This window comes from Hyperolius riggenbachi, chromosome 4, assembly GCF_040937935.1.
Source record: "Hyperolius riggenbachi isolate aHypRig1 chromosome 4, aHypRig1.pri, whole genome shotgun sequence".
Taxonomy (NCBI): domain Eukaryota; kingdom Metazoa; phylum Chordata; class Amphibia; order Anura; family Hyperoliidae; genus Hyperolius; species Hyperolius riggenbachi.
Genome location: NC_090649.1, coordinates 183,811,670 through 183,836,792, shown reverse-complemented (window position 1 = coordinate 183,836,792; position 25,123 = coordinate 183,811,670). Strand labels below are relative to the sequence as shown.

General features: G+C 44.8%; 2 protein-coding genes across 2 annotated transcripts in view; both read right to left on the bottom strand.

Moving 5' to 3' along the window:
• USP13 (ubiquitin specific peptidase 13) overlaps positions 1–7,653 on the bottom strand; it is a 136,367-nt gene extending 128,714 nt beyond the window's left edge. The window contains exon 1 of the mRNA XM_068281067.1: positions 7,489–7,653. Within this exon, the coding sequence (XP_068137168.1) occupies positions 7,489–7,599 (111 nt within the window). The 5' untranslated portion in view covers positions 7,600–7,653. The remainder of the gene's footprint in view (positions 1–7,488) is intronic.
• Positions 7,654–14,059: 6,406 nt separating this feature from the next.
• NDUFB5 (NADH:ubiquinone oxidoreductase subunit B5) overlaps positions 14,060–25,123 on the bottom strand; it is a 30,225-nt gene continuing 19,161 nt past the window's right edge. The window contains exons 4-6 of the mRNA XM_068281065.1: positions 23,385–23,446; positions 18,101–18,207; positions 14,060–14,267 (exon numbers count right to left, since the gene is read on the bottom strand). Coding sequence (XP_068137166.1) covers positions 14,147–14,267; positions 18,101–18,207; positions 23,385–23,446 — 290 coding nt within the window. The 3' untranslated portion in view covers positions 14,060–14,146. The remainder of the gene's footprint in view (positions 14,268–18,100; positions 18,208–23,384; positions 23,447–25,123) is intronic.

Genomic DNA, 25,123 nt, shown 5'->3' with positions numbered 1-25,123 from the left:
GAAGCAGCACTGGACTGTTGCTCAGTGGTCCAAAGTACTTTTTTCGGAGGAAAGCAACTTTTACATGTCATTCGGAAATCAAGGTGCCAGAGTCTGGAGGAACACTGGGGAGAGGGAAATGCCAAAATGCCTGAAGTCCAGTGTCAAGTACCCACAGTCAGTGATGGTCTGGGGTGCCATGTCAGCTGCCGGTGTTGGTCCACTGTGTTTTATCAAGGCCAGGGTCAATGCAGCTAGCTATCAGGAGATTTTGGAGCACTTCATGCTTCCATCTGCTGAAAAGCTTTATGGAGATGAAGATTTCATTTTTCAGCACGACCTGGCACCTGCTCACAGTGCCAAAACCACTGGTAAATGGTTTACTGACCATGGTATTACTGTGCTCAATTGGCCTGCCAACTCTCCTGACCTGAACCCCATAGAGAATCTGTGGGATATTGTGAAGAGAAAGTTGAGAGACGCAAGACCCAACACTCTGGAGGCCGATATTGAAGCATCCTGGGCCTCCATAACACCTGAGCAGTGCCACAGGCTGATTGCCTCCATGCCACGCCACATTGAAGCAGTCATTTCTGAAAAAGGATTCCCGACCAAGTATTGAGTGCATAACTGAACATAATTATTTGAAGGTTGACTTTTTTTGTTTTAAAAACACTTTTCTTTTATTGGTCGGATGAAATATGCTAATTTTTTGAGATAGGAATTTTGGGTTTTCATGAGCTGTATGCCAAAATCATCAATATTAAAACAATAAAAAGGCTTGAACTACTTCAGTTGTGTGTAATGAATCTAAAATATATGAAAGTCTAATGTTTATCAGTACATTACAGAAAATAATGAACTGTATCACAATATGCTAATTTTTTGAGAAGATCCTGTATGTAGAATCGCAGCCTATTAAAAATCAATAAGCTGCATCCAAATCCTGTGTGGGCAAAAAAATTCTGCATCCTGCAGTTTTGCGCAGCATGCATCCGAATCCCCATAGCTGTGCATGGCACTGCAAAGGGATACAGATGCAAATTCGCATCAGCACAAGTTCGAGTTTCAGAATTAGATATGGTAGCCCAGTGGAAATATGCCCTTGAGGTGCTCAATTTTTTACACTGATTTTTATCTGATTCAATCATTTGACCAAATTTTCTTGAAATTGATGCCCCAACATGCCAACCCAATCAACCAACCAATCGATTTTCGGATGAACATTCTGGGTGGAAAATATCGGATGGCAGCAGGTTGGGAACGGCGGCAGATCGACGGCCCATAGCCTCGCACTGCACTGGACAGTGCAATACTGCTGTTTGATATTTAAATAGATTTCATGCTAAAATCAATATTTTTTTTAAATGTATGCTGCATGTGTGGAAGGATTTGATAAGACAGACCCCTCTCTGATCTAAATCTTTTGGCCACATCGCCCATGTATGGCCAGCTTTAGACTGCTTTCCCACAGAAGATTGAGGCACGGTTGCCAGGCAGTTCAGCCTCATTTGCCAGCAGAGCACCTATAGACTAGAATGTAATGCTGCTACATGGCAGTGTGTATAACCCCCCCCCCTCGGCAGCAAGAAACCACCTCATGTTGTGTCTGAGTGCGGCTGCGCAAACATGTGTCTCCATGTGACAGCAGACTCTAAAGTCAAGCGCTAGCAAGTGCCCTACATGTGCTAAGGGCCAGCAGACACCGACCCAGACCAGTGGCCGATTTACTCGAGGTCGGTTTTCACCAGCATTCGCGAATGCAAGCCCTAAGCGTTTGGGATTTGTTCACACTTTACCCAGTGATTTTGAAGGAATGTGCGATTTTGTAGCATTCCTTCAAGCGCAATTACTCACAATATCCTGCAGGCAGCATGTGTGGGGTTTAATGCAAATCACAATGTTGTTGTGGAATCACCCCCATAGGGTTCCTCTATCCTAGTGCTTTGTCAAACGCACCGAAAGCACTGCTAGTGGTACCCAGCCCATATCCAGCCTAAATGGCATTTAAGACATGCTGATTTTCTGTGCTTGTGAAAGAGGCCTATAGCTGGACACACACTATGTTTAGAGATAGATGAGGTAAAGGACCGATATCTTTCGGATTAGAGATGATCACAGATTCTGACTGTCTACACCTAATATCAATCATTTATCTGTTCTACCATCTCACACCAGAAGATATTGGAGAGGATTTCAGCAATTTTTTACCTTTACTTTTCCCCATCCAATGCACAAATTCTAGGGACACAATCTCAAGTGTTATTTTATTTTTTTTTAAAGTGTACCCGAGCCGAAGATCAGGTACACAAAATCAGATACTTATCTTAAAGTGAACCAGAAACAAAGCACCCTCATGTATTTTACCATATACAGTATATCAGTGGGAACATTAGAGAAAACCCCTACCCTGCTCTCTGTTTCATTCTTCAATGTTCAGCCTGCTTCTAATCAGCCCTGATAAAATCCCAGACTGAGCATTCAGTCTGGCTTTGCTCAGGAATCATTATAGCGGAGTCTGTCTTCTCTGATGTCTTTTCAAGCCCAAGCCTGCCCCCTTCTGGCTCTGCAAAGCCAGAGTGAATGCTCAGTCGGGGATTTTATCAGGGCTGATTAGAAGCAGGCTGAGCAGTGAAGAATGAAACAAAGAGCAGAGTAGGTGTTTACTGACATGTTCCCACTGATATATATGGTAAAATACATGAGGGTGCTTCGTCTCTGGTTCACTTTAAGAGAGGCAAGACTCAGGATCCTAATGAAGCTTCCTTCGCTACCCTGTGGTCCCCCGTTGCAGCTCCTCTTTCTGGTTTAAGTGCCTGTAATGGCCGACTGAGCCCGCCCCCGCAGTAGCACGGAGAGGCAGGGTCCGTGCTGCTGCGCATGCAGAGTCGCGTGGCCTTTGCATGCACTTAAACCAGGAAGAGGAGCTGCCACCCTTGATGTGGAGGGGGCCAAGCTCAGCAACAGGGGGCTTGGAACAGCCGAGGGAAGCCTCATTAGGCTCCTGAGGCTTCCCTTTCTGGTAGTAAGTGTTAGAATTTAAGCACATATAGCATATTCTCCCTCGTCACAGCTGCAGAGGCTGAAGCAGATGAAGAGGCTGCAGCCCTTTGCCGAGTAGTACTGATGTCAGCTATGCGCGAAATGGACCTCAGATTATGATGAAGGGTTCTGGGGGAATTTCTTTCTAACACATTCTGATTATCATTCATATCAATGTATGAAAGTTATGGGAAAATAGATCAGGGCCAAGGCCAAACTAGGAAAGCATTTTGGTAGCTAAAAAGCAAAATGTTGTGACTGGAATGGATTCATACAAAATTGTAGGATACTGCAAATAACAGTGGCATCTTCAGTAGTGTGACCCATGCCAGGGGGTTCTCAGAGAACATCTGCATTTTTGGTTTTAATAATGGTAATAAACCCTGCCCTAAACACTACAGGGGACATTAATCAGGTCTGTCCCACAGCACGTAATGGAACAAAATCCAAGTACCCCACACTTATCACAGAAGGGCAGGCTGGGTCATCAGAATCCCTAGAGCAGGGGTAGGGAACCTATGGCTCGGGAGCCAGATGTGACTCTTTTGATGGCTACATCTAGCTCACAGACAAATTAATAGGCGTTAATTCACTAAGCTACACTGCTCAAGCAGCACAGCTTAGTGTGGCAGCGCAAGTAAAATTTTCAAAGTAGGCACGCTACTGCTGTAGCATGCACTACTAACTTACTTGTGCTACCCCAAAACAAACAGCTTCTCCAATTGTCCCACTCTGGAGTCTGGACCCTGTCAGGTCCAGTGACTTTGTAGAACGAGATCCCTACACTTTGATTGGCCCAATAGGTTGCCTGTCACTTGACAGGCAGCCTACTGGGCCAAAGGATCTTGTCCTACAAAATGAATCAACCCCCAAGTAAGCTAGCTAATTGTACAAGCAGTTAATCAGTATTTCTCCTGTCTGTCTCTCGGGGAAATTGCTGATGTTGCTGAAACCCAAAAGAAGCAAAAAACATGTCTGACACATCCGCTGCCCAGCAGATCAACTGTATACACATCACCATGGCAACAGGGACGTGAGCCCTACTGTCCCAGTTTGAAACATATTGTGTGGCTCTCACGGCATTACATTTTAAAATATGTGGCATTTATGGCTCTCTCAGACAAATAGGTTCCTGACCCTTGCCCTAAAGAATAGTTCTACATTACTATAAAGGACTAAAAAGAAAAGTAATACTGTAACAGTGTGACCAGCTATTGTAGCTGCATTAGCCCAAAAGCTGCCCCAGATATTTATGTCTGTGTCGCACTGAACAGGCGACGCAGGGGTTGCAAAAACAGAGTTCAAGCTAAACATCTGATACGCTTCCATCATCTGATACGCTTTATCAGTGTATTTATAAAGGACCATCACCTTCCACAGAGCTTTACAGACTGCACTGAATCATTTACACCACTACCTGTCCATCAAATGTACGCAAAATCAAATGTCCCTACCATACTGTGAGGCTAGCTTCACACTGAGGCATTGCATGGTGTACCCTGTAAAAACAGGATTGCAACACGGGGAGAAGTCGCTTCCTGTGTTAGGCGAGCAATGTGATGTATACAGTACATGAAAAGTATGCTTCCCTGCAGCTGTAAAGTTCAATTCCCACTTGAGAGGATGCAAAAAAGACACAGTCAGCACAGGCGCTCCTTCCATTTTGCATCTATGCAGCGCCATGCGCTCTGCGTGTGCCCGCTGTCCAAAGGGATCACCGCTAACCTGTCCCGCTGCCGATTGCTGCCGCTCGATCCCTCTATATTCAGCCAGCAGGCGCATAGGGCTCTCCATAGGCTGCATTACCACCATGAACCAATGAGAATTCTCCCTGTAGCGGAGGATTTCAGTTGATCTTTTGCAGCCCAATGGGGATCCCCATGTTTCTTCCCTGTGTACAGGGAGCAAGCAGCAGTGAGATGCCCAGTGAGATGTCCGGATAAAAAGATGGAAGCGCTCTGCAAAAGCGCTTACAAAAACAAGCACGGAAAATCGCTGGAAAACGCTTTAAAAAAATGTGGGAAAAAAAGCCAACCGCAGATGGACACGCAAGCGGACTAGGTATGTGTCTGGTGTTATGTACCTGAGCTTTGGCTCGGGTACACTTTTAGGGTAACATTGATATGGCATGTATACAAACCTTAAAGGAAACATCCAAGCTAAAAAAAAAAAAACCTCCACTTACCTGGGGCTTCCTCCAGCTCGTGGCAGCCGTCCTGTGCCCTCGCCGCAGCTCCGGTGGCTCCTGGTCTTCTCCGCTGCAGAACCCGACCTCGCCAGGTCGGCTTCCGGGTCGGCTTCTTGTGCGCTTCACGGCGCGGGTCACGTGGTCCGGCCGACGTCAACAGGATTGTACTGCGCAGGTGGCCGGACCACGTGACCCGTGCCGTGGAGCGCAGAAGAAGCCAACCCGGAAGCCGGCCTGGCGAGGTCGGCTCCTGCAGCGGAGAAGACCGGGAGCCACCGGAGCTGCGGCGAGGGCACAGGACGGCTGCCATGGGCTGGAGGAAGCCCCAGGTAAGTGTAGTTTGTTGGGGTTTTTTTTAGCTTAGACCTTCACTTTAAAGCGGAGCTGCACTCAGAATTTCCTCTCTGGTCTAAAAGATAAGCAACAGTAGCAACCTTTTAAAGAAAAACACTTGTTACAGCCGATACAAATCCTGCAATAAATCTGCAGTGTGTCTACTTCCTGCTTTTATGGAAGCAGACACATTGTTAACATCATGTGCCTACCAATTAGCCTCTCTGCTGTGGCAGTCAGCTGACACAGGTGAGGGATCAAATTACACCTTGTGATTAGTCACAGATGAGAGGGGGGGGAGGGATTTGACAAGCTAAACTCTCTAAAAACATACAGTGTGCATTCCTATATGTTTTCGTTTTGCCCTGTGCAGGAGTTCAGGTCCACTTTATACCACTCCTATTTATTCTAAGCATTATAGATATGCCGATTGTGGGTCCGTTCGGACATGTTGCTTAAAGGGGCACTGAAGAGAGAGGTATATGGAGGCTGCCATGTTTATTTCCTTTTAAGCAATACCAGTTGCCTGGCAGCCCTGCTGTGCTGATCCTCTGCCTCTAATACTATTAGCCATAGCCCTTTAACAAGCATGCCGCAGATCAGGTGTTTCAGACTTTAAAGTCAGGTCTGACAAGACTAGCTGCATGCTTGTTTCTGGTGTTATTCAGATACTACTGCAGAGAAATAGACCAGCAGGGCTGCCAGGCAACTGGTATTGAATAAAAGGAAATAAATATGGCAGCATCAGTATACATCTTACTTCAGTTTCCCTTTAATCTGTGTGAGGCTTCTTTTACACTGCAGATCACAATACAATTCCAATTGTGAAGAAAAGCACAGCATGCAGGACTTCATAAAACCACATCAAAATGGATGCTAGTGACGCATCTGTACATTTTTTGGCTATGCACTGTCACCCAATGGAGTCCCAAACCCTGCTAGGCGACAGCAATCCCTGAGGCCAAGTTCCCAGTGGGACATTGGGTTCTCTGTATAAGAGAAACACAACACAACAAAAACTCATATCGCTCGTTACTGCCCAGATGGCATCTCACAGAGAGAAGCCTACAGTCAAATGAAAAGCATGCTTCACTGTACCTGTAACCAGTTGCAGTAACGCATTGCATGCAGCACGTTACCATACCACCAATGGCGTAGCTAAAGCATTTTGGGCCTCAGCGCAAGTTTTGCATTGGGACCTCAAGTATTCATATTGTGCAATAAAACCCACCAATGACATCTACTCAGTATGAGAGGTGTAAGCAGGGGGTGGGTTGTTAATAATTACTGTGGAGGGAGGACCACTCTGGTCCTAGGGCCCCAGGGCAGTGTCAACCGAACCTCTACATCCCCTATTATTATGCCACTGCATACCACACAACTTGGTACTGCACCATAAACCTCACTATAGGTGGTGCAGTGCCAAAGCAGCAGGCATGCACACAGCAACACGCCACTGTGAACAAGGCCTCAGGGTGTACACATTTAGCCCTCCATATCAACACCTATGCATTATTATATGAATCCTCCACCTAAGATAAGTTTTCCCAACAGAAAAGGAAAGCCAATGTGATGTGGCAGTCACAGTGGCACACAGTACATGCTGCCGTGATTGCCTTGTGTTTTCCTGTCCACATAGATCCACAGGAAAAGCGAGCAGACCCCATGGAAGTGCCAGCTAAACTAGTGACCTGCAAGTGTGACAGAAGCGGCTACAAAGCCCCACGTGGAGGGGCAAACAGAAGGGGAGAGGGGTGTGTGCAGGCGCAGCACAGCTATCAATACGCCAGGAAAAGCTAGAGAAAACAGTGGCGTGATGGGAGGATCCGGAGCAGCTTCACGTGTCGCAGATCATCGCAATCACAGCAAATAAGCCAAAACAAATGCATGCGGGGAGACCGTACAGTGTGCTGGAGGGACGGGGAGCACAGGCTGGGCTCACTCACAGGGGATTCATAGGAGAAGGCGCACTCCGTCCTGTAGACTCTGTCCCCTGACTTGGGCACCCTGATGGTGGGCATGTAAGGGACAAGCAGCTCTCCCAGGTCTGCAGCCATCTTCACATTCCTGCTGCTCAGTCCCAAACAATGCTGTGTGACTCTACACCCTGCGGCCCAGGCATGGGAGGGCAGGACAGATGATGCTATTTTAATCCAATAGCAGATCACACCAGCTCTGGGTCCTGCTGCTGAAAGGCAGAGGGAGGGAGAGTTGGAAGGGAGCTGCTGCTGCCAGGAATGGCTATTAATAGATGGCTAACTTTTATTTTGTTAATAGGACTGTGTTGGCAGAAATAATCCGCATTTACCCATCTGTAAACATGCTGGGGATCATTATTTCTTTAGTTGCCATCCAATATGAACAGCATTATTATAAATTAGCTGTACAGTAAAACCATGGTTTGAGAGTTGGTCACTTGGTTTGGAAGCAAACAAGCTAAAATGTTTATGAAATTTTGGCTGGATAAGCAAGACATTACTTGATATACAAGCACGGTACATATGCGTGTCACGTCGTCACAACTGAGCCAATTGGGCTGTATTCACAAAACTTCTCATACATGACTTATCACCTCATTAATAAAAATAACATCTCAGCACATTTACAAGCAAAATAATCACCCAAAGTAAGTTGTTCCCGATTAAAGGGACTCCGAGCAGTGCAGAAACTATGGAAAGATGCATATCATTTTAAAGCTCTCTTTATCCTCTTTCCAATGATACATAAACCACCGCCCTACGCCTTTTAGTTTTCGCTATTTTCGCGATTGAAATTGCCGCGGCCGCGATTTCGATCGCGAAAATAGAGAAAACTAAAAGGCGTAGGGCAACGATTTAGGTGTCGTCAGAAAGAGGAGAAAGAGAGCTTTAAAATGATATCCATCAAGCCATAGTTATATTGTATTACACAGGACGACACTTTCCCCAGTGTCAGCAGCTCCATTCTGCTGAATGCAGCTGCTGACTTTGACAAAAAGTCGCCCTGTGTTATATTTTACAACTATGGCTTGATGGATATCATTTTAAAGCTCTCTTTCTCCTCTTTCTGCCGACACCTAAATCGTTGCCCTACGCCTTTTAGTTTTCTCTATTTTCGCGATCGAAATCGCGGCCGCGGCAAATTCAATCGCGAAAATAGCGAAAACTAAAAGGCGTAGGGTGGTGGTTTATATATCATTGGAAAGAGGAGAAAGAGAGCTTTAAAATGATGTGCATCTTTCCATAGTTTCTGCACTGCTCGGAGTCCCTTTAACTTCATTTCAATATTACTTTTTATATTTTTGCTTTTTGGGAGATTAAAAATGTAACATAGATATGGTGAAAACAGTTGAAAATGTTTTGTGAATCATGCTGGCTCTTATTGCTGCTGAATTGTATTTGCAGAAAGCAACTGTCCTTGAATAAGTTCCTTGGTAAAGGGAACCTGAAATGAGTTGGATATGGAGGCTGACATATTTCATAAAATCAAAAACAAATATCAGTTGACCTCCTGATCATGTGTCTCTCATGCTTTTAGCCTTAAGGTGGCCATACATGGTACAATTTTTCAATTAGATAATTTAGTTCGATTATTCCATTAGATCGAATATAAAGATTTTTCCAGCCTGTCCGATCATTTTTCCCGAAAAAACTGGATAATCGTTCAAACTTCTTGATCGAAAAAAAAATTATTTTCAACTTTCATTCAATTCGATCATTTAGATCAAATAAACGGGAAAATCGAACGTTTTTATTGTACCGTGTATGGCCACCATTAGACCCTGAACAAGCATGCAGATTAGATGTTTCTGACAACACTCTGCCAAGCTTAGCTGCATATGCGTACGAGAGGTATCGGCGCAGGATACAGCCGGTATATGGCTGATCCTGCTGTTGCACAAGTTCCCGGCCGCGCTAAATACTATTCCCCCTCCAGGCTGCCATAAATGGTGGGGAATGAAATTGCTGGAAGCCAAATTATTGTGTTTTAAAAGTAACTTCAGCTCTGTTTTCTGACGGCGCCGAAATTACTCCCTGTGCACTGCTATAGCCGTAATTCCTATTACGGCCTATGGTGGCACCGGCTGAGCCCAAGTCTCCTGCGCTGGATTAACAGTGTTCGCTGCATACTTGATTTAGGCATGTGATTCACTACTGACAGCAGAATGATCAGCAGTACTGTCAGTCAACTGGTATTGTTTAAAACATACATGTCAAACTCCGGCCGCGGGCCAAATCTTGCCCTCAGAGCCATTAAATTTGGCCCTCAAGTGCTTTCTCCACTTTGCATTATGTTTGGCCCTCTGTAGACCACCAGGGAATTTATATTGGGGGTGAAGCCCTATGGGGAAACTGTATAGGGAAGGATGGGGACCATTAGACACCTGGGAACTTTACAAGGGAGGGGGCCACTGGACATTGAGGTTGGCCTGTGACTAGGTCCCAGTGTACAATTTTAGCCCACTTTGTATTTGAGTTTTACACCCCTGGTTTAAAAGAAAATAAGTATGGCAGTCTCCATATCTGTCTCATCTCAGGTTCCCTTTGAGGTATAAGGGGGGTTCTTCTACTTACCTGGGGCGTTTTCTACTCCCTGTAGCTCCCTCCGTGTCTCCAGGTCCCCTCTGTTGTGGTGCTGTCTGTCCCATTCCGTACACCATGGTGCATGCGCTGTCACGGCCACACGCCTGCTCGATAGCCGACTCGTGGCCTGGAGCATTCTGTGCAAATGCAGTATGTATAGACTTGATACTGTGCATGTGCAGAAGGCTCCCTGCCACATGTGATCGAAGAGGTCCACTGATAGGACTGCGCTTGGCAGAAGAGGACTTTAACAGGGCTGACAGCAGCACAAGGGAAAGGACTTGGAGGACATGGAGGGAGCTGAACCTGCCAAAACTCTTTTCAAAAGTAAAGTGCAATTGTTTTACTCCATGCATTTTCACTTACAGTACAATACTTTATAGTAAATATTTTCAACAAATGTTTTTGGATTGTGGAACAAATAGTTTAAGTTTCTATTGATATAAGAGTGCTTTGGATGACGAGCAAATTATTCTCCCAAACCAAGATTACACTGGTATGTCAGTCAAAGGAAATGTCCTTGTTGGATATAAAGGTGGCCACTATTGATGCAATTTGCTGAACAATCAATTATGAATGATTCTTCGTATGAACAATCGGAAACGATTGGTTGAGACCACTAATGGACACAAATCTCCTTAACCAGTCTGATCATATTGACAGGATTGATCCGAAAAAGGATCGATTTCATTAATTTGATCAGATTGGTTAGATTTTTTCCCATTAGTGGTCCCAAACGATCATTTGTGATTGTTCATACGAAGAATCGTTCATAATCGACCGTTCAGCAAATTGTATAGTTAGTGGCCACCGTAATCTGAGGCCATTCTTTGACATGACTATATACTCTTTAAAGTACTGTTGAAGATGTCAGCGCTATATAAATAAAATACAAAAGAATATTTTTGCATAAATAACAAGTATGCTAGTGTTGCCAACATTAGGGGTAGGTTGGCATTTGGAGGGATTATGTTCAGGGCTGGATTTATAATTTGCATCCCCATGTCAACTTCCATGTTGCTCCCCCCTCCCCTCCCTTACATGCACCTGCATTGTCTACAATGTACTTATTGATCCATGGCAGGGGCATTGACACTAAGTGTACATGTGTTCACAGTGACCGTTAGCTTGCGTTCCCTGTAGCAGCAGGGATGCAACGGATCAGGAAAGTGGCCATGTGTTGTCACATACAGTCACTGAAAGAAAACAATAGAGTAATAATTTTATGAGCTGTAATTTGTTTAAACAAGTGCATTTGAGTGTTAACACGTAACTATTGTCAGCTCCTGTACAGATTCTATGTGATTTTCAAACTCCCTTTGCTTATGAAATTAATTAATTTGATATGTTATTAAATTAGTTTGGCTACAAATTAAGTTATACAGTACTACTATACTTTACATGTGCACTCCCTGCAGTGGATTCCCAGAATCCACTTACAATCTTGAGCACATTGAACACAGAGGTGTTTTCTATCACCCATAAACCTGGTTCAAATTCTGCGTGATGAATGTGTAGTAGAGGAAGAATCCCTTAATTTTCCTGAGAAGTAACTGCACATCACTCTTAAGCTCAACACACACCATACAATCTTGGCTGTACAGATTTACCAAATCTAAGTAGTATAAGGGCCAACATATTGAAAATACCTTCAATGATTGATTGGGTAAGCTCTTATACTACATGAAAGTGGTAAGATTGAACAACCACGATTGTATGGTGTGTGTTGAGCCTTATGACGGTCACTAATGATCCAATCTTTTTTTTTGTCCAATCTTATCAAATATATGTACTGTAGTAGAAGGGTAATGGTAAGGTTTGGACAAAAAGATTGTATCCTTAGTGAGCACCTTGAGGGCCCTTTCACACTGGGGCATTGCAGTACAAGAATTTTACCACACCCAACTGCAGGGCAATCAAAGTCTATGGGGGCTATTCATACTGCCACGCTTCAGTGCACTTCCATTTCCCAAACAGGAAGTGAGCACAAGCGAGCGGAACCTCCTGTTTGGCTGTTGGCCAGAAGGGGATTACCGTGGTAATCCCCAAAGGCCTGTATTTAGCACATTGACACCGGGAGAAGACTTAATTTTGCTTCCAGCTATTGTTGTTTATCATAATTTGAGCACCATATTTTGCTTTGGTGCCCAAATTACTGACTGAGCACCATAATTCAATCATTTTCAGTGCCATTTTTGCCGGACTCTGGGCTACACACCGGAACCCAGCGGATATGGAGCTCCGGTGAATTGTATTATACAGACTATGTGCCAGGGAATTCAGGTGGGCAATGACAGGCCGAGATGGCCTACAGAGTAGAGTGTCAGCTATCTGGCCAGGAGCTTTGTTTTGTTCCCTAAGCAGATGCCATCTTAATATAGCATAGTATGGATAGAGGCGCCAAAAGGATAAAAGAATCTAAAAATGACTTAAGGTACCTTCTCCAAGCAGACACAAAAATTGCCAATGTTTGTCAAATACAAGTTTATTTACATACTCCGGTGGACAATGAAACGCATTTCGCAGGTTTGATCCTGCTTCATCAGGCAATAACAACAGAGCAAAAGCATATGTATTCAGTAGAAGAGAAAGGAACCTTTAGAATTCCTAAACTTTTGCAGTTATGAAATGCTTTTTATGTTCCATACTTTCAATCAACAAGATTGTTATATACAAATTAGAGCATTTTTGTACTGACTCCACGGCCTTGGGTAATGCTCCAAGCTGCTTACATTTGGTTTCTCCAAACCGCCTATTACCATAGCTGTTGAAAGGATTATGCTGGAATCATTTCCTGATTCACTACTAGATGCAGCACAAATGTAAAAAAAAAAAAAAAGACTCCAAAGTATTTAGTGTTGTCTTTTTTTCTTAGATAGGTGTGGACGACCTGCTGAGAAGCGATCAGAAGAGTTCAGACATTGGGTCAGATGCACTAAAAATATGGTAAAGATTCCAGGAGAAAGGCAGTTACTCTAGGAGAGCTGTAGAAGATCCTTACTCCTTGCCCAAAGGAGTAGATTGCTGATGGATTAACTGAATGAGTGCAATCAGACCCCTACAAAATGACCCCCAGCAGGCTATTGGTGTGAATGTCTCGGACTTATCAAAAACAGACTTTGAGAGTGGCCGGAGCACCCAGTGTCCTTATCTAGGCACCTATGCTCACTGCTCGGTACCATGGAGATTGATTGGCATTCGCCATATGGCAGGTTCACCACTCTGAGCACAACAGATGTAAAAGGGTTGAAGAAGCTGTGGAGATTTATGCTGCCTGTAACATGGTTTAGCAGTATCGGTTTGGTTGTGGGTCAGTGATGGACTGAGAAGGCATTTCCATAGAGGAACAAGCAAACTTCTACAGACATGGCAATGGCCCCTTCACTGCCATGAAAAAGGAATATCGGCTGCCATAATCTGGGTTCCTTCTAGTGCACAACAATCTCATCCTTGTGGCAGGCAGTTCCTCGGGGATGGAGCGGAGACCCAATCTTTTCATTGTTGCACTGAAGTTACCCCAAGGTGGATAAGGGTGATGATTGGTTGACTCCCTGGTGCTGGAAATTACTGAGTTGCAGCAATGAGATATCTTTTATTGCTTCAGCAGCTATTTCTGCCAGAGCCCGATCGGAAACCCACTAATGAGCTGGAGATGGGGGAAGGTAAATGTTGCAGGCACTACTGCGCCACAGCCGACATCCTTGTCATCTGTGGTATTGGGGGAGCCAGTGCTGGATCCCTGAAGCTTGGGAGTATAGGGAAGTTTCATTAGGATCCAGAGGCTTCCCCCTACCAAGGTAAGTATCCCCCTGAGGTTTTTTTTTTCCTTACAGAGTCTCTTTAACCTGTGTCCTGCAGTGAAGTACTTGTTGCTACAAATAAAAAAATAAAAAAAAAGTGATGCAGAGAGTCTAGCACCTTACTGTGTATTTTTAAATAATGCCCAAACACAAGCTTTCAAAGTAAATAAGTAATTTTATTTTTTACAACTCTGAAGACACTCAAAAAAAAAGCACAGTTTTACCCATCTTCTGTAGCTGTACTATTGATCAGGGGTGGCTTTATGTTCATTGTCAATAAGGTTCTTATCCACAGTTGTATGAAAAAACCATGGACCATCTCCTCTTCTTTCCATGGCTCGTTCGGCTATATCTTCATAAAGCCTAGTGGGAAGACAAAAGGCCTGTCAGTCACAGCAGAAGGAAAACTTTGGTGCAATAATAAAACATGGAGCACGGCCTCTCTCAGTGGAACTCCAGGCTAGTTTTGGAATGACAGCTGTACTGGACAAATGTAAAAATGCTAAATTCAACATTGCTAGTCTGTAGCCATTTAAAGAAGATACATTTCAACCAGCAAGAAACCTGTCCAGTCAGTGTGAAAAGGTACAAAGATTTGTTTTTCCTGACAGTATAGACTCACAGTATCACACTTGTGGTGAAAGCTGATTTTATTATCTGGCTTGCTGTGCTGGTGTGGCAGCTCTGAAGGGGACTGGGGGAGGGGTTCTGTGATACAACACCTGTCAGAGCTGCAGAGAATGGTCTGAATGGTGGGGCACTGTCTTTGCTCACACAGTGACATCTGCTGGAGAAAAGTTCAGACCCTCATGTGTGGTTGTTGTCCTGAACACTGTATGTATTCTGCTCACACTACCCTCATCTGTGGTTGTTGTCCTGAACACTGTATGTATACTGCTCACCCTAAGGGCTGAGGCCCACTACCCTCATCTGTGGTCGTTTTCCTGAATACCTTATGTATACTGCTCACACTAAGAGCTGAGGAGCACAAGAAATTACAAATCACTCTCAAAATCACGATTTTAGAACCAAAAAAACCCAGCACTTTTGATGTGAAATTTCACCATTACGTTTGGGAAATAATAATAATAATAATAATAATAATAATAATCATCTGATGTACAGTATGTAATTTATTTTAAGAGACCTTTTCCACTGCAAATTGTGATTGTCTGTTTTTCACAAACTATTTCCCATATGTTGCGGTGCATTTTTCCGTGCAATACTCCTTATGCACGGCGCAAATGCTATTTTTGGGAGATGTGGGGACAGGTGTTCAAGGACTACAACAAACAAACCTTAATAGGGTAATGTGGCTTACTATAGCAACGTGCACATTACCCTAGTAACGGGGGTTGCGGTAATAGCACAACGCCTGCTACTCTTCTGCTGTTTGTAACTGTAAAATTGCTGCGCACTCCCTGCACATGGCTGTTATACTGGACATGCATGAATCAGGTCCGACATGTCTAAAATAAAATTTTACCTTAATTGATTTAAAGAGAACCTGTAATATATATATAAAAAAAACCTCTGGGGAATATCCTACCGACGCTTCCCATGTCCTCTTCTGTCCCTCCGTTGAAGCCTCTGAACACCAGGGAAGTAAATATTTACCTACCACGATCCAGCGCAGGAGCAATAGCGACTTTTCAATCAGGCGGAAATAGCTGAGCTTGTTCGGCTCTGCTCTACTGCGCAGGCGCGAATCGACAGCGCAGGAGAGGAGACCCGATCCGGCTCTGCTATTCCCACCTAGGCCCATCGGAAAGCCACTACTGCGCTGGAGCCAGGGAAGGTAAATATTGCAGTGTCGGCCGTGGTTTCGGGGGAGCCAGCGCTGGAACGGAAGGACATCCTAATGAGGCTTCCCCCTCCTGAGAAAAGTATCCCCCAGGGGTTTTTTGATTTTTAAGTTAGTGTCTCTTTAAAATAAAAGTCTTTACTGTCTCCATTAAAGTGGACCTGAACTCTTGCATATCACAGAAGAAAAACGAATAGAGAAATGCATCCTGTATGTATTTAGAGAGTTTAGCCCGTCTAAATCCCCCTCATCTGTGAGTAATCACCACTGTAATTTGATCTCTTCAGCTATATCAGCTCAGGAATCTCCACTGCCAAGGAAGAGCTGCTAATTTGTAAGCACAGGATGTTAAAGGACAACTGAAGTGAGAGGGATATGGAGGCTGACATATTTGTTTCCTTTTAGACAATACCAGTTGCCTGGCAGTCCTGCTGATCCCCTGCCTCTAATGTTTTCAGTCATAACTAGCATGCAGCATATCAGAGGTTTCTGACATTGTCAGATCTGACAAAATTAGCTGCATGCTTGTTTCTGGTGTTATTCAGACACTACGGCAGCCAAATAGATCAGCAGGGCTGCCAGGGAACTGGTATTGTTTAACATTAAATAAATATGGCAGCCTCCATATTCTTCTCACTTCAGTTGTCCTTTAAAGTTAATGAAAGCAGGAAGTAGATACACTATAGATTTATTGCAGGATTTGTATCAGCTAAAAATAAAAAAAAAAAAAAAAAAAGAGGCACTTAAGCCTAACAAAAAAAAAAAAAAATCGTTTTACTCACCTGGCGCTTCTACCAGCCCCCTGCAGCTGTCCCGTGCCCTCGCCGCCACTCACAGATCCTCCTGTCCCACACAGCCAACTAGTATTGATTTGCCAACAGGCCTGGTCACGCGTAGCAGTCTTTGCGTTCCTGTCAGCAATACCGGCCTGCGCAGGACGGTATTGCGGACAGGAACGCGAAGAAAGATATGTGGCAAGGCCTGCGCAGGTGCAGTGAGCCTGTCGGCCAAAAAACGAAAGTAGCTGGCGGCGGGGGACCGGAGGATCCGCGAGTGGCTGCGAGGGCACAGGACGGCTGCAGGGGGCTGGTAGAAGCCCCAGTTGAGTGAAAATTATTTTTTTAAAGGTTTATTATGCGATGAATAATGCGTTTATTATGCGATGAATAAAATAGACTGATCAAAAAGTCCTCCATGTTTTCATGGCTGCCAAGTCCCAGGTACCGTGCTTCATATATGGTGGTCGCGCCCCAGGGTCTCACGCCTCTGGAAGAAGATACACTTGTTCAGTAACCATCTTTCCCCTTCCAAAAAGGTTCCTTTTGGGGCTCAAACCTGAATCTATCCCTCATGTGCAGCACAAACTAACCCAATTTCTAGTAACCTCTGTTAAAACCCATATAGCAGCTAATTGGAACTCTCCCCGTTTATCATACGCACTGGTGATGGACAAAATTAACCTGACCCTCACATGCGAATGGATCAATGCAATGTTGAATGATCAATGCGAGTACTTTAACAAGGTGTGGGACCCATGGATCAAGCGAACCCCATCTAGAAGATTGCAATCTCAGCTTGAGCTCTGATAACTCAGACCCAAGAGTTCAATTATAACTAATTCCAGGGAAAAGTGGGGATTCTCTAACCCCCCCCCCCCCCCCCCCTGTTGTAATGTGGTTGAGCCTACCAACTTTATCTTTCTATTTACAATCTGCTTGTAGATTTACTATGCCATGACTCTCAGGTGCAGTACTAAGCATGTAATCCAGTGGTCCTCAAACTAAGGCCCGCGGGCCAAATGTTGCCCCCTGAGGCTTTTTTGCCGGCCCCCGGCACACAAAATGTATTATAGATACGGTCAGTTACATCTTTAAATATTGATGGCCTGCGTATAGAATGAAGCCAGAAAGCAGTAATTCGCTGGTTTCCAATCAAATTGCACATCAGGTGATACTGTTGTTCAATTGGACTGCAGGTTGTCACCTGGGTATGCTTCACTGTCTGGTGCACAAAGACTTCTACATCATTTTATGTATACTCCGGCCCCCCAGCAGTCTGAAGTATGTTGACCTGGCCCTCAACCCAAAATGTTTGGGGACCCCTGATGCAAACAGATGAATGTATACTTTATTATAGGTTTCTCTTTCTATTAGCCTCTCTTTTATATTACGTATTTGACATAATATTGAGATTGTTGAGATTCAGCATTTGTATGATATTTTCCTGAAAACCTGGCCCTCAGGCCTAATAAGTCTTTTGAATCTAAAAGGTTGTTATGCTGTTTATCTTTTAGAGCAGTGAGGAAATTTTGAGTTCAATTCCGATTTAAACTTTCTGAAGCTACACAAAATCGGTTGTAAAATGACGTGAGTAGTGTTAGCAGTCTCTGTACCTGAGCTGGCGCTTCTCACTTTCTATGTGGATTATTGCCATTCCTTTCTCATATGACTCTTGAAACGTTGGGTACATGTTACGGGATATCCACCGTGTAATTGGGTGCTGTAAAAAATACATACAACTCTTAAGAGGAAAATAAAATCATTATTGAAATAAGGTTTAAATTACAGGTAGACCTATTATCGCCCGACTTACAAACAACTCGCCATTACAAATGGCATGAAAATGGGAAAAAAAAATTTTCAAATAGGCCTTATAGTTTTAAAAAAAAAAATCAATTGAAAAAAAATTCAAAGTAAAAGGGTTTTTAAAGCGGAATATAACCCTGCATTTCAACTTTGCACTAAAACATTATTTACAGTATATTATATGCAACCAGCAATTTTTTTTTTTTTTTTTACTAGACCAGCATTGGAAGGGTTACACAGGGCTTTAAAGAGACACTGAAGCGAAAAAAAAAAATATGATATAGTGAATTGGTTGTGTACTATGAATAATTACTAGAAGATTAGCAGCAAAGAAAATATTCTCATACTTTTATTTTCAGCTATATAGTGTTTTTTCTAACATTGCATTATTCTATATTATGTGCAGATTACACAACACTCTGCATTCAAAATGAGTCTTTCAGAGCAGTCTGTGAAGTAATGACCTCTCCTCTAGCAGAGGAAAGGTGGCCATACACTGGCCCGATTCGCTGCTGTTTCGACAGCAGATTCGATCACTGGGATCAAATCTGCTGCCACTCGTTCGCGCTACACGCCGAATTTTGATCCTTTTCGTCCGATCCCGTCGATCGCTCCGTGTGGAAAATTAGCGGCGATCGCCCGCGGGTAGGGAGCGCGTCGCTAGCGGCGTTCGAGTACCCGACGACCGACGCAATAGAGCCGCATACATTACCTGCTCCGCCGGCACGACTACCCCCGGTCACCGCTGCTCCGTGTCCGCGCTGGTCTCCGGCATGCTTCAGTTCCTCCTGTCCGGCAGGAAGTTTAAACAGTAGAGGGCGCTCTACTGTTTAAACTTCCTGCCGGGCAGGAAGAAGTAAAGCATGCCGGGGCCGGAGACCAGAGCAGAGACGGAGCAGCGGTGACCGGGGGACTGGAGTCGCGCCGGCGGAGCAGGTAATGTATGCGGGCGGGAGCGGCGGCAGCACCACCACAACAGACTGTGAACGGTTTCAGGCTGAAATCGGTTCACAATCAGTTTGCAGTAAAGGTAGCCATAGGATCCCTCTCTGATCAGATTCGATCAGATAGGGATCTGTCAGTTGGTCGAATCTGATGGCAAATCGACCAGTGTATGGCTACCTAAAAAGTAAACAGTACACTTACAGTTGAGATAATAAAAGTCAGATAACAGCCCTCCCACGACTAACTTAGTCGGAGAGCTTAATGGCTTGTTTGCATAGAGATAACAACTGGAGTTTCTCAACTCTTCATGTACTGGAAACAATTAGACTGATGTATCTAATCTTAATGTTTTATTTCTTAGCTGTACTACACATACAAATCATAATATCATAATTTTTTTTCGCTTCAGTGTCTCTTTAAAGTTCCTGGAGATTTCTGCAGCCGCATCCGAAGCTGAAATAGATACATTTTGTTTACATAAATGTATCTAAGGGCTGGTGCACACCCAGCGGCTTTTTCAGCGTTTCTGCAGCCGCTTGCGGCTGCGGACCCGCTTGGTTAATGTATCTCAATGGGGTGGTGCACACCAGAGTGGGAGGCGTTTTGCAGAAACGAAAAATGCCGGGGTGAGGCATTTTTTGGATTTCGGATGCGTTTCTGCCTCAATGTTAAGTATAGGAAAACCGCAAACCGCTATGAAAAACGCCTGTTCAGAGCGGTTTTGCCGGCGTTTTTGTTACAGAAGCTGTTCAGTAACAGCTTTACTGTAACAATATATGAACTGTACTATACTGAAATCCGCTGCAGCAATCCGCAAAACGCTAGCAAAACGCCATAGAAAAATAAGAAAAAGCGTTTCAAAATCTGCTAGCATTTTGCGGATCTGCTAGCGGTTTTTGGTGTGCACCAGGCCTAAGTGTTGAATGTGACTCACTCTCTCTGACTAAGGAGCTTGGAGGACAGCCAAAGAGTGTGTAACTGTTTATCAATAGATACATCTAACTAAATAGAATGTAACAATCTGAACTTCTGCATATCTCTCCATGGAACTTGAAACCTCTGTGTTTAACCCTTCCAATGCTGGTCTAGTAAAAAAAAAAAAATGCTTTTTGCATATAATATGCTGTAAATAATGTTTTAGAGCAAAGTTAAAATGACATTTTCTGCAGTACACAGTATATAGAGATTTCCAAGTTATACATAAACATTTTAACCAGTTCAAGACCACAGGCTTACACCCCCCTAGTGACCAGGCTATTTTTTTTACAATGGAGTGCTCTGCAGCTTTAACTGCTCGCTGCAGAGTGATACAACTAAGCACACAAGTGAATCCCCCCACCCCCTATTTTCTGCCCACCAACAGAGATTTATGTTGGTGGGCTTTGATCGCTGCTGCGATTTATTATGTATTTTTTTTATTAAATTTATTTTTAAATAAAATTCTCTATTTTTTTTTATTTTCCCCCTCCCTCCCCCCGACAGCCAATCACGGTGATCCTCTCTCATGGGCATCAGCCTATGAGAGGGGATCATGATCAGAGCCTCTCCAGGGGACAGCCGAGTGACACAGCTGTCCCCAGTACAGCGCTGCAGTAGATCGCAGCACTGTACAGTGTAAATAGACGGCGCGTCTAACAGTCTGCTAGCGGCGATCGCTGCTGGCAGACTGTTCCGTCACTCAAGCAGGGATTCCTGTGATCCTCACTAATCTCTGCCCACCGCTCGACGCCTTTCGCTATTAGGCAGTCCTGGGGCTGCCACCTTCCCTAGCCTATCCGTTAGGCGGTCGGGAAGGAGTTAAAGCAGACCTGTGATCCAGCCCTGGATAAAGAGGGGAAGAAAGGAGGCACAAAGGGGGGCAGGGATCAGAGGTGGTACAGAGGGACACTGTGGAGGCACAGAGGGGAGGTGCCACAGATGGAGACACTGTGGAAACAGGGACAGAGGTGACACAGTGGGGCAATGAAGACAGAGGGGTACACTGGAGGTACGAGGGGTGGGGGGGGGGACAGAGAAAGTACAGGGGACAGAGATGGCAGTGCTCCGACTTAAGAACGGATTCAGGTTAAGAACAAAACTACAGTCCCTATCTTGTTCGTTATCCGGGGACTACCTGTAATCAGTTTATTTTAAAATGTACATTACGCAGAATACTTAGTGTTTACAATATAAAAATTCAAAGTTGGGCTACAGTTGGCACTGGCCAGGTCAGCACAGCCAACAGCCTCTCGCTTCAGTTGCCCTTTAAGTGAAAAAGGTAGAGAGATTCCCTGAAGCTTCACTCTTGACATCTGCACAGCCCCGGAAGAGATGGTCAATAAAATACAAATTCTTCCAGCCTGAATGTAAATGCCATGCAAGCTGTGTGCAGCTTGGAACTGAGCCTATAAGACTGACACGCTCCTTTCATAATCAGTCATGCCCTTTACACCAGGGGTCCCCAACCTTTTCTGGCCCGGGGACCACTTTCTGACCAAATTTTTCTCCGGGGACCGGGGCGTTTGGTTGGTGGTATTGGCTGTGCAAGCTAGTGGACAGTGTCGTGCGCTGCAGGTTACCGGGGGGGGGGGGGGGGGGGGGGGAGGTGGCGGTGCAGCGGCATAGCTAGCATAGTTGACCCAGTATAGGGAATTTAGTAGCCCCAGTATGGCTGGTATAGTTACCCCAGTATAGCTAGCATAGTGCCCCAGTATAGCTAGTAGTGCCCAGTATGGGTAGGTAGTGCCCCAGTATAGCGCCCAGTATGGGTAGGTAGTGCCCCAGTATAGCTAGTATAGTGCCCAGTACGGGTAGGTAGTGCCCCAGTACAGCTAGTATAGTGCCCAGTATAGGTAGGTGTTGCCCCAGTATAGCTAGTATAGTGCCCAGCATGGGTAGGTAGTGCCCCAGTATAGCTAGTATAGTGCCCCAGTATGGCTAGTATAGTGCTCAGTATAGCCCCAGTATAGCTAGTATAGTGCCCAGTATATAGCAAGTATAGTGCCCAGTATAGTGCCCTAGTATGGGTAGGTAGTGCCCCCCTCTCCCCCCCCGCGACCGCCGCTCGTGTTACCTTATGAGCTGGCGGCCGCTTGTTGTATTAGATTCTCCCAGGCGCCGCTCTCCTCTTCGCCGCATCTCCTATTACAGCAGTCAGCAGCGCGTCTTGTGGCTGCTGTAAGGAGGGAAGGAGACAGGGCAGCGGCTTCCTGTAGCGGCGATATGCATCGCCGTTACCATGGGAACCGCTGCCCCGCTTCCTTCCCTTTCTTACAGCAGCCACAAGACGCGCTGCTGACTGCTGTAATAGGAGATGTGGCGAAGAAGAGAGCGGCACCTGGGGGAATCTAATAGAACAAGCGGCCGCCAGCTCATAAGGTAACACGAGCGGCGGCTCCCGGGGGGGGGTGGTTGAGGGGGGAAAATGACTGACCCGCCAAGCTGGAAACTTCCAAAGGACCGGCAGTGGGTCGCGGCCCGGTGGTTGGGGACCCCTGCTTTACACTATGCTGTACTCCAATTCATATAAAGGATTTGGATTTAAACAGGATTCATTTTTAAAAAAGGTTTTTAATTAATCCACAGTAATTTAATTTTTCAGTCAGAGTCGTTAGCTTTGCACAAATACTGTCAGGTAGGACTATTTGGCTAAACAATGCATTAAAGGGGATGTCCAAGCAAAATAAAAAAAAAATAAGTTTCACTTACCTGGGGCTTCTACCAGCCCCCTGCAGCCATCCTGTGCCCTCGTAGTCACTCACTGCTGCTCCAGACCCCTCGCTGGCAGCTTGCCGACCTCGGAGGTCGGCGGGCCGCATTGCGTACATTTTTACGCATTACCGCTAGTGCAGGAAACATTAACACATACATTTTTGCACATTACTGGTTCAATGCGTACAAATTTACGCATTGAACCAGTAACGCGTAAAAATGTATGTGTTAATATTCCTGCACTAGCAGGAATGCGTAAAAATGTACGCAATGCGGCCCGCCGACCTCCGAGGTCGGCAAGATGCCAGCGGGGGGACTGGAGCAGCAGTGAGTGACTACGAGGGCACAGGATGGCTGCATGGGGCTGGTAGAAGTCCCCAGGGTAAGTGAAACTTTTTTTTTATTTTGCTTGAACCTTCCCTTTAAGCAGTCCTCTAACTAGTATGCATAGCTTACCTGGTAGTATTCCCACTCTTCTGGCACATAACCTTCTGGAATTTCTGCCAGTTCAGCTGGACCTGGTAACAAAAGACAGGGTTATACTAATTAATTTCCAAAATCTCTTTATTGAAAACAATAGTAACACTGGTAGGTAATGCAGGGAAAAAAAAAGATAGAGTACAACAACGGCAGGATATGCTGACCAAAATTTTGACCAAGCAAACAATGGCAAATATCGCGTAAATTAATACAGCGAATTAGAAAAAACAAAATTCCTCTGCCCAATGGGTCTCCCCTCCATCCTCCTCTTTTTTTTTTTTCTCTTATACTCCTTTACACCCCTGCATCTGGTCTCTTTGGTGCCCCGTAAGGGGCTAGTGGGCACATATAGATGTATATATGTTATACTAATTACTACATCCTGGCCAAACCCTGCCACCAATACAGACTTTGTAAGTAGACAAGACACACATTTATATTGCTCTTTTCTCCTGGTGAACTCAAGACACTTTAGAGCTGCAGGCACTCAGGGCGTGCTACAAGGCGATCAGGAGCATTAGGGAGCCTTGCCCAAGGACTCTGTACTGTTTTACGCTCTGGCTTTAGATGGTATATAAACTCTGGTCAAAGGCTCAAATCCTATATCAAAGGCATCAAGGTTTTTTTTTTGTTTGTTGTTTTTCTTTTTACCCCAATGCATTTGGGGTAAAAAAAAAAAAAAAACACACAACTAAAGGTGGCCACACACGATACAATAAAATGATCCGATTTTACGGCAATTCGATAAAAACGATCGGATCTCCCGAAAAAAATCGAAAGCTTTTTTTATTCGACTGAAAAATCCGATCGTATTTCCCGTTTTCTTCGATTTTAATCGATCCGGAATGCCAGATATTTTTCTTCAATCTTTCTAAAGATTGTATGGTGTGTGTTGGATTCTCAATTTATTAATACACACACCCTAGCAATATTATCAGTTTCCAATCATTTTTTATCATAATTGGGGAAAAAGTGAACATATGTGTTTGGTACATTGGTCAAATTTTTTCAAATGTTACAATCAGTCAGAAAAATTGATTGCAATTCTTAAATTGAACAGATATTTTAAAAATTGTATAGTTTGTGGCCACCTTAACATCTACTTACCTGGGGCCTCCTCCAGCCCCTGGCACCCGATGTGTCCCTCGCCAGAGCTCCGCTCCCAGACGGTGTACCGGTGGTCCCCTCCATTACAGATGTCTTCTGCACCTGCGCGAGGCCGCACCACTCACATGGCCGTGAGTTATGCTCCAGGCTACATGAGTGCGAGCAGCACGGCCACACGCTTGCAGAAGATGCCAACCTCGCCAGGAGAGCACATCAACTGGAAGTGAAACTGCGTCGAGGGACAGGCAGGCTGCCAGGGGCTGAAGGAAGACCCGGGTAAGTAGATTTTTTTTTTTTACCCGGACCTGTCCTTTAACCAGTTTAGTAAGATTTTAAATGTCTTAATATCCCATGAGCTTGCAACAGAGGCAATCTGGTGGATTTAAAATCTCTGTTACTTGAGACAACTTCAGTGCTAGCTGGGAGCATTCTGTGTGTGCGCATTGGCAATTTTTACTTACTGCGCAAGTGCAGAATGCTCCCAACCATGGGAGCGCAATGGATGAGACAAGTGGTCAAGCATGCATCGTTCGGAAAGGGGACACCGGGAGAACATGACAGAGCGGAATGCCGGTGAGGGACTAGGAAGACTTCAGGGGTCTGGAAGA